Source organism: Podarcis filfolensis (assembly GCF_964270895.1).
Source record: "Podarcis filfolensis genome assembly, chromosome: 3".
Classification (NCBI taxonomy): Eukaryota; Metazoa; Chordata; class Lepidosauria; order Squamata; family Lacertidae; genus Podarcis; species Podarcis filfolensis.
Genome location: NC_139606.1, coordinates 118,418,650 through 118,428,681, shown reverse-complemented (window position 1 = coordinate 118,428,681; position 10,032 = coordinate 118,418,650). Strand labels below are relative to the sequence as shown.

Here is a 10,032-nt window from a genome sequence, read left to right as displayed (position 1 = left end):
TATTTTGCTGTCTTTTTTCCCCTCCTGTTAAGCATCCAGTCTCCAGTAATTTTGCCATCAGGGAAACCAAGGCTGTTTTGGGCCTGTAACTGAACTCAAATAAGCAATTTCATGCAATCTCATCTTGAAGCTGGACAAACATCAATCACTTGAGCAGCTTCCCTAAGACTGTGTCTCAATCTTCCCATTTCTGCATGCTAGTTGGCTTTTTGTTATTATTCTACTCTTAAAGTCGTGTCACATCCCAGAGTTAACTAGCTTGGTATTCTGTTTCATATACCGGCACTAATACATTTGCTAGAAATAAGTTGGTTAAATAAAATTAACTTGAAGAAGAAGAAAAGTTTGGATTTGCTATCCCGCCTTTCACTCCCTTTAAGGAGTCTCAAAGCAGCTAACATTCTCCTTTCCCTTCCTCCCCCACAACAAACACTCTGTGAGGTGAGTGGGGCTGAGAGACTTCAGAGAAGTGTGACTGGCCCAAGGTCACCCAGCAGCTGCATGTGGAGGAGCGGAGACGCGAACCCGGTTCCCCAGATTATGAGACTACCGCTCTTAACCACTATACCACACTGGCTCTCGACTTGTTAGTGCTAGTGGTTGTTTCAGCAGGGTCTTTAATAAGTAGCAGTTGGCTGGTGGCAGCTTGAATTCCAATCAGGCCGTGGGTGTGTTTTTTAGCAAAGGTTAGCACTGGTGGACCTGACAGCGGTGGGAGGAAGGGTAGGGCAGGTGACACTGAGCAAAATGTTGGGGCAGCAAAGGGCCAGGTGAGCTCAGGGTTCCTAGCCCTCTGATTCCACGCATCACCTTATTAATTAAAAAAAATTCTTTCCAGTTGCACTTTAGAGACCAACTAAGTTTGTTATTGGTAGGAGCTTTCGTGTGCATGCACACGTCTTCAGATACACCGAAAGCTCCTACCAATGACAAACTTAGTTGGTCTCTAAAGTGCAACTGGAAGGAATTTTTTTATTTTGTTTTGACTATGGCAGACCAACACAGCTACCTACCTGTATCTATCACCTTATTAATGCCCCTCTGATTTGTTCAGAGGTGAGACATCAGAGCATGGCATGTGTTGTCGAGACTTGGCTGGCTGGACCTGTGCCAGTAGCTTCCAGCTGGGTGCTGGTATGTTCCTTCTGTACAGAGTCCGTCTTGCTCCCAAGGAACATCTTGGACGTGGCATGGAGGACACCACAGACTTAAAAAACTTTGGGACATGGATTCTTCCACAAGAGCACCCTTAACAGGACTCAAGCCATGTAATAGTAAGCCTGATCTACTAAGGTGATTTCATAACTAACAGAAGCTGAGCAGATGCTTCAAGCATAATGCCGTCTGCCTCTGAATGCCAGTTGCTGGGAATCACAAATGGGAAGAGCGAGGCTGTTGTGCTCACGTCCTGCTTTTGAGACCGAACAGGATACCGAACAAGATAGGCCACTGGCTTGATCTAGGAGGGCTATTTAGGAATAGGATAAAGCACCCCTGTATGTCTTCAGCAGCAGGCAGAGGCATTTCCCTCAGTTTCAGGAGCTTGTGTCTTTATCGCCGTCAGACGTCTGCCATTACTGAGTCTGCAGGATCCCATCTGCAAAGCAACTGGAAGCAAGGGCTCCCTCGCCACTGCCCTCTGTTACCTGGATAAGGAGATTCTGCATTCAAATAGCTGCACTTTCTAACTTCTGCAACAGGAGGAATAGGCAAGCAATGTTCTGCATATCCTCACTGCCTTGAGACCTTGTGGAAGAAAACATTTTCCCATCAGGCTCCTGCAGGAGGGCCGTTCTCTAACACTGCCACCCACTCCAGCTGCTTGCTCCTGCTCATAATGGTTTGCTTTTCAAAAAAATCACATGTTGTCACTCTTAGGCTTCATTTTGAGACGTGGAAACCTGTTCTTTAAATGAAAGCTGGTATTCTCACATATCCACCACTCCGGAGCCTGTTCAGCCATCATCCTACCAAACTCCACACTGTCCACTTGTGTGCTTGTGGTATAATGGCATCTCTTTGGACTCTGCGCAAGGAAACTGAGCATTTTCGCTCCCACCCCCCAACAAAGACGAAACAAGACACCTTGTAACTTTAAAACCAAACTGATTCTATTTGAGAAACTAGAGAAATAATTACAGGTTGTATTTCAACTTAACAATCGGATGAAGGTGTAAAAACAGTCTTGGACCAGGCTATATAAATCTCTCTCTTTTACAGCATCAGCAGAGGTGAGGGCAGAAAAAAGATGCAAGTCGTGGCTTGAAAGAGCCACCTCACTCTCAGAATTAAGACGCAATTAAAAATATAAAGTTAATCTGTATCTTTTATATATATATATATTTATATATATAATATATCTGAAATAGGACATCTTCTTAGTCCCAAAAGAAATAGATTGCACTTGCTCTCTCTCCCCCCCCCCTTTTCTCCTACTTACCTACAGTGGTTTTGTGGCAAAAGGTGAGCTCCAAAGGTAAGAACGAACAACCCAACCACGAATCTCATTTGGCTTTCTCTCCCAGCCTGCTTGCCTTAATACCCACCCTGAGTTGGCATTTGTTTCAGCAGAAAGCTCTATGCAGAGGCCAGGCACGTGGAAAATTAAGACCACATCCTCTGCCCCTTTCTTGAACTAGAAAAAGGTAACGTAGCCAAGGTTGACCCTACTCAAGCGATGCTGCACTGGAAATTCTACTCCCGCTTCCAGACCCAAATGGGCAAGAGCCCGTGTGTTTGTGCAAGAGACAGGAATTCCTCCCCTCCCTACTCCTCTGCAGTCGACGTCACGAGGCAAAGGCAGGCACTGCTGTCAGAGGGAGCCCCTTTACAAATAATAACCCTCCAAGAAGAAAGGAACAGGCAAGGGGAGGGGGTGGTTTCCTGTAAATCTAATGGTGTTAGTGGTGTGTATATCAGTCTCCCGCCCGGAGTAGGGGGTGCCGAGAACTGCGCCTCCTTGGGCAGCGCAAGAGGCACCCACCCTTTTCCGCAACGGACGCATGCGAGGCCCAAGAGGTATCATGAGCTGTCAACCACCTGGTGAGGCAAAGTCACGCAAGAGCCGTTGACGAAGGATCCTTGTTTCTCGCGGCCTTTCATGAAGTAGGTCAAGAGGTCCCCTTTGCCCTTGACGAAGATGTGCCCTCGGCGCACGAAGCGGAACCCGTACTCCTTCAGAATGAAGTGGGTTTCCTCCACCACCTGGAAAAGAGGAGGGAGAAAGTATGGATGCAACCATCTGGTGGGACCAACCTTTCAAAGCTCCCTCCCACAGTCTGATGTCGAGGGGACTCCAAACTGCATCGGTCGAGCCAATGACAAGGCATGGCAAGAGGCGCCCAAAACATCTGGAGGGCAGCAGGTTGGGTGCTTCACCCCATCTTGTCTTGTATTGACGAGACATCAGATTGACAGAATGAGAATGGGCAGGAAGTGGTACGTTCTGCTGGGGAGGTGGGTTGCTTGGGCTTAGATGTTGCCACCACCAACAGCAGCCAGAAAGAGAAAACATCTCCTGGAGGGCAATCCCATGCAAAGGACAATGTGAGATCTGGAAATGCCATGTGATTTGATCACACAATCCACAAAGCACACAATTAAACAGTGCACAAGGAATCTGAAACCCAAGCTTTGCTTTCAGCCTTGCTTTCCCAGTTAATGCTCCTAAAGACGAGAAGAGCGTCAAGAGATAAATACAGGCATAGACTTCAATAACCCCTTGAACTCAGGGTTGCTGGGCTGTTTTGACCCTGCACTGCTCTGAGGCTCCTGGCAGCTGTGACAGCAGTTTAGGTGGAAAGGGTGGTTTGTGCAAAATGCGAAGTATGACTGGCTCTTCCTCTCTCCTCTAAATGCGCTAGCAAGGTGTGGTTTTTCAACTAATATTTTGGAGAACCTAGGGCTTCCTTGGAAGTTTTGTATGAGTCACTCTCATTCCTACCACCACAACCCTCCTCACCTGAATGTTCCCCATGACACCTGTGGACTCCATTCGGCTGGCCACGTTCACTGTGTTCCCCCAAATATCGTAGTGAGGTTTGCGGGCACCAATGACCCCCGCAAGCACTGCCCCCTTATTCATGCCTGCCAAAGCCATGAGAGAGAGAGAGAAAAAAATGTACTTGTTTATTATTCATTTATTGCTTCTATACCCCACACCTTTGTCTCCAGGGAGCTCAAGGTGGTGTACATGGTTCTCCCCACCCCCTCATTTAATCCCCACAACAACCCTGTGAGGCAGGCTAGACTGAGAGGCAGGCTAGACTGGCCCCCACTGTCACCCAGTGAGCTTCACGGCCAAGTGGGAATTTGAACCCTGCTCTCCCATGTTCTAGTCCAACCCTCTAGCTGCTACAACACACTGGCTCTCTGTTCAAGTTATAAGTGCGTACTTCTAAAAGTCTTTGCCCCAGTGTGCAGGGCCAAACTAAGAGGAGGCTGGAGAACACAAGAAACCCCTTGCCAAATCAAACCAAGATACCTTAGGTAAGTCCACAACCATTGCCCAGTTGCCAACTCCCACCCTTCCTCTGCCAGCAACCTGTCAAAGTATACTGCCTAAAATATGGAGGCTCTATTTTGGTATTGAGGCTTAGGGCCACTGATGGACCTCCCCTCTCCATGAATCTGCCCAATCTCTCTTTAAAACCACCTGAGCCCGATGCCACCGCTGTGTCTTGCAGCAGTAAATTCCGTAAACCTATTCAGCGTTATTGTTTGTCCCGGTTCTCCTGTCAGCCAATGTCTGTGAAGGACTCTGTGTCTGATACAGCTGAGAAAAATGTCTATCCGCGTTCTTTAGGCTCTGCTGAAATCTTCCACTTGCCTATTCTCAGCATGAAGTTATTGAAGGACTGATAGTTGATGTTCATCAGGGTCTCCTTCATGGCCAGGGCGAAGTCGGCAAGATCTGCCAAGTGCTGCCAGCGCTCCTTTTCCGAAAGATCTTCCTTCTGAGCCGAGCAAAGGAAGGAAAGCAGACAGGATTAGGTCCTCCAGGGAGGAGCAACTCCACTCCAAAGTACTTCACGAGCCTCCTGAGCAACAGATCCTCTATTCTTGTTAACACAATGAGTTACTCTGCACATCTCCAAAGGGAATGAATACAGCCAAATTTTATTTATTGAACACTAATGCTCTTTCTTTATTCCTAATATTCTGAACATTAACCGAAGCCCATTTGTTAATTCTGAAATGGATTCAAAAAGTCTTTTTCAAGCATTGAATGAGCAGAACCTGTGACTCCTCTCTCTTCCATAAGCTCCTATATCTAACATTTCCCGGCTCCTTCTCAGAGCTCTGTCACTCAAAACAGAGGAGCAATGGTCAAGTCTCTCTCATTCAGGCTCTACAGAAGGATTTGACATGCTGCAGTGCTTGTTACACAAACCTAGTGGGCCAGACTCAGGAGTTCCCCTGGTTACTGTAAAAAGCTAAAGGTAAATGACCCCCTGGGATGGTTAAGTCCAGTCCAAGGCGACTATGGGGTTGCAGCGTTCATCTTGCTTTCAGGTCGAGGGAGCCGGCATTTGTCCACAGACAGTTTTCCGGGTCATGCAGCCAGCAGGACTAAACCACTTCTGGTGCAACAGAACACTGATGGAAACCAGAGTGCACGGAAACACCATTTACCTTCCCACCAGAGCGGTACCTATTTATCTACTTGCACCGGCGTGCTTTCAAACTGCTAGGTTGGCAGAAGCTGGGACAGAGCAACGGGAGCTCACCCCATTGTGGGGATTCGAACCACCCACATTCTGATCAGCGAGCCCAAGAGGCTCAGTGGTTTAGACCAGTCCCCTGGTTATTGTAACCTTTGCTAATATGGTGCCTTCTGGATGTTTTAGACTGCAACTCTCATCAGCTATTGAAATAAGCTTTTCTATTCACTTCCTCCCCATAGCTGTGCAAACTATCCCCTTCTCTTTCGTTTACCTTAACAGCATTGTTGTAGCCATTGGTGTTGACGTCGGGGGTCACTCCAGAAGCTGCCATGTAGGTGCTGCCAATGGTTTTGATCTTGGTGATGCACCGGAACTGAGGGTCATCCAGGAGCTGTGGGAATCAAGGGACAAAAAGCACACGCACACCCAAAAAAAATCATGATTACTATAGAGATCAGCAAACCAGATAGCGGTTGCCGTGGAGTTGGTTGGGAACAATGGCACTCTAGGGCCGGTCTGCCCTCCTTGGCTAATGACCCCCTTCCCTTGGTGGAGGGGCAGATACACATACTCCCCACCAAGCAAATAACGCACCGCCCCACTCCAGCAAGCACATAATGCACCAGGTGCATGCGCAAAGGGTCTGGGACCCAGGCCTCATGAGAAACAGTGGAGGAAGTTGGGAATGTTTAGACTGGGGAAGAGAAGACCGAGAGATGATATGAGAGCCACCTTCAAATAACTGAACGGTTCTCCCATGGAAGAGGGAGCCAGTTTGTTTTCTGCTGCTCCAGAGGGGAGGGACTTGAACCAACGGATTCAAATGGCAAGAAAAGAGATTCTGACTAAGCAATGGGGGGCGGCACGGTTATTGGTTTATTTTTGTTCAATTATGTACAGTGGTACCTCGGTTCTCAAACGTAATCCATTCCAGAAGGTCCAAAATGTTCAAAAACCGAGGCACAAAGGGCTGTCAACATATTCAATTGAGAAAATTGAAAAACACGCAGGAGAAGCCGTTCGACTTCCGAGGCACGTTCAAAAACAGAAGCATTTACCTCCGGATTTTCGGCATTCGGGTTCCGAAACGTTCGTCAATGGAGATGTTCGAGAACCGAGGTACCACTGTATGTTGTGTTTTTTTTAATAGTCTATTTATGTTGCGAACCGCCCTGAGATCTACGGATGAAGGGCAGTATATAAATTTGATTAATAATAATAATAATAATATAAGGAAGAACTTTCTGACAGGAAAAGCTTTTTGATGGGGAGACGGACTCCCTCAGAAGGCAGTGGGCTCTCCCTCCTTGGAGGTTTTTAAGCAGCGGTTGTACGGCCATTTGTCACGGACACTTTAGCTTAGATTTCAGCATTGCAGGGGGTTGGTCTGGATGACCTTTGGGGGAGTCCCCTTCCAACTCTACAATTCTATGGTTCCATGATGGATCATCAGCCCGAGGAAATGCTGCTGGTTTGCTGCATTAGTTTTTGTACCTTACAGAACCATAGAACTGAAGAGTTATATACTTAACGGTTCTTTTATTTGGAATTGTAAAGTTCCTTAGCAGGAATGCCATAAAGGAAAACACAAGCTAAGACATTCAAGACCACATCATACAATTCCTCCCTTTCTGGACTCCCTTACAGCAAACTGGCCAACCAGCTGCCTTGGCTGCTGGTCGGGGACCACTCACCGCGTCAAAATCCGAGATGATCTCGTTGAGAAAGCGCAGGCACTCGATCCCACCATTGTTGATGCTCTCCTCCGTGTAGAAGTCAGCAAAGTTGGGGAGTGACGCAAACATGACGCCAATCTCATCATAAGACTGGCTGTACAGCTCCTGAACAGGAGGGAGAGGAAGGAAGCAGAAACAGAGTCCAGGATCTCACAGCCAATTTTGGTGTTACCATTAGTGGATAGAGCAGACGATGAAAATAACCTACACTTTGGAAGTCCTGCTTAAAACCTATGAGCTCCGGAGGACACAGATCTGACCAGTGGTGAAATCTGCAAATCAACTCATTGGATGCTGAGATATTTCGTAGGGATAAGGACGAATGAGATCTGTAATAGTTTCTTTAATAAATAATAATAATAAAATTTTATTCATATCCCTCCCTCCCCAGCCGAAGCTGGGCTCAGAGTGGCTAACAACAATAAAAGTAACACAGCATTCTAAAATCAATTCATTCTAAAATCAATTCAAAATCAAATTAAATTAAATTAATAGCAACCATTGGGCTAGAATTCTGTGAGGATTACCAAAGAAGGGGGTCAGGCTGTGCCTTGGCCAAAGGCCTGGTGGAACAGCTCTGTCTTGCAGGCCCTGCAGGAAGATGTCAAGTCGCGTCTTGTGACAGAGCGTTCCACCAGATTGGGGCCACAGCCGAAAAAGCCCTGGCTCTGGTTGAGGCCAGCCTAACCTCCCTGTGGCCTGTAAGGTCCTCCATGGGACATACCAGGAGAGGCAGTCCCGTAGGTAGGTAATACAGTGTTTCCCAAACCTAGGTCTAGCTGTTTTTGGACTACAATACCCATCATCCCTCATCACTGGTATTGCCAGTTAAGGATGATGGGAGTTGTAGTCCAAAAACAGCTGGAGACCCAAGTTTGGGAAACGCTGCTTTAATAGCTGGATGAGGCCGAGGGCAACAAAAATATGGTTTTTTGGAATCTGAAATCAACCTATGAACACAGGAAGCTCCAAATGCCGCAGCATTTATCTATCTAGCCCCAAAACATCCGCTGTGGCTGGTGAAAGCTCTCCCTGGTCTCTGACACAGAGACAGCCTTTCCTACCCTCTCCCAGCCTGATCCTTGAAGCCGCTCGCCTTCTGATGCTCACCTCGTCCCGCTTCTTGGAGCCAAGGAAGTGTCGAGCGACGTGCTCTGGCAGCATGTTGGTGACCAAGGCCTCGTTCCAGCGCCTCATCTCATAGACCCGCTCCTTCTGGTCGTGAACGTCTATCTTCCACAGGAATAAAGTCCTGGCCAGCTTCTCCACCTGCCAAAGAGTCATCCCAGGAAGGCCTCAAATAAACGTGGGGTGTCCGGTCTCGGTTGCGCCTTAAGATAACTTATAAGGAAAATCTGCCACTATAGTTAGATGATCCAAAGCTAAGCTTGTGTTGGGTACTTTTGCACTTGTAAAATATGCTAGTTTCTGGGCCAGCCTGTGAGGCAGAGAGCAGCTTTGGCCCCGGCAGATGAGTGCCACCGTTTCCATGGGAAATGGTTCCCCAACACAACTGAATAAAATCTGCCCATCCTTCATGCTCTGGAAGGACATGAATGAACATGCAGAAGTAGTTTGCATATGAGAGTGGCAAGGTTATCTTGCCAGTTGTTGTTGGAATACAACTCCCAGCATTCCCAATCCTTTGGCCATGCTGCTGAGGCTGATGGGAGTTTGAGTCCAGGAACATCTGGACTCTATACACATCCCAAGGGGACATCATTGCTTATGTTCTGTTGCTGCTGTCATGGACCTTCAGATTCTGGGAATGAGAGAGACCGGCAGGCTACTCACATGGCGCGAGAAATAGTAGAAGCTGAGCATCATCACTAAGATCATCGCCGTCATTGAATATTTGGACGGAATCAGGGAGGACCTGCAGAGCAGAGCAAAATTAGTCATGGCCACACAGCGGAAGGCTGATTGCACCTCCAGCAAAACCAAATCGCTATGGTATAAACCTGGTGTTTGATCTAGTGTTTGATCCCTGTGAGGTTTTGGTCGATCACAGTCGATCACTGGCCCCCTTCCAGCCTCGCCCTCCATTGTTGGAGAACCGAGGCTGTTTTCCCCCCAGCGATCCTTTGGTGAATTGCTGTTTCTCTTTGACCCCAATATAATGTAAAAACGTTGCGCCCCCCTAAGAAACTTATGCCTCCCGAAGCCCCTAAAACTGGGCTTTTCCCCTCCCCTCAAAAAGCTCATCAACTTTGACCTGAACCCCTAAAAAATGGGGGTAGATCACTGCCAGTTTTTACTTCTGTGAGTGGATCGCAGTCTCTTGGAAGCTGGCCACCCCTGGTATAAACCAAACAATATCCCTGCATGGAGAAAGCCACTCTTTGGGAGAAGACTAGATTAGTCCCTTTCCCCTTGATGTGCTAATTTTCTACACAGATGGATTTATGTAGGATTTAGAAATATTTCATTTCACTTTTAATTTGTACACCACCTTTCTAAGGTAAGCTAAAAGACCACTGGACATTAAATCTAGTCAAAGGCGACTATGGGGTTGCGACACTCATCTCACTTTCAGGCCGAGGGAGCTGGCGTTTGTCCACCGACAGCTTTCCGGCTCATGTGGCCAGCAGGACTGAACCGCTTCTGGCGCAACAGAACACTGTGACGGA

The 10,032-nt window shown here is 47.5% G+C and overlaps 1 protein-coding gene across 1 annotated transcript in view; it reads right to left on the bottom strand.

Annotated features, from left to right (window-relative positions):
* Positions 1-2,086: 2,086 nt before the first annotated feature.
* The window catches only part of ADCY3 (adenylate cyclase 3), a 106,060-nt gene continuing 98,114 nt past the window's right edge, over positions 2,087-10,032 (bottom strand). Inside the window, exons 15-21 of the mRNA XM_083604961.1 lie at positions 9,197-9,278; positions 8,513-8,671; positions 7,361-7,507; positions 5,938-6,057; positions 4,829-4,955; positions 3,962-4,086; positions 2,087-3,204 (exon numbers count right to left, since the gene is read on the bottom strand). Of these exons, the coding sequence (XP_083461087.1) occupies positions 3,022-3,204; positions 3,962-4,086; positions 4,829-4,955; positions 5,938-6,057; positions 7,361-7,507; positions 8,513-8,671; positions 9,197-9,278 (943 nt within the window). The 3' untranslated portion in view covers positions 2,087-3,021. The remainder of the gene's footprint in view (positions 3,205-3,961; positions 4,087-4,828; positions 4,956-5,937; positions 6,058-7,360; positions 7,508-8,512; positions 8,672-9,196; positions 9,279-10,032) is intronic.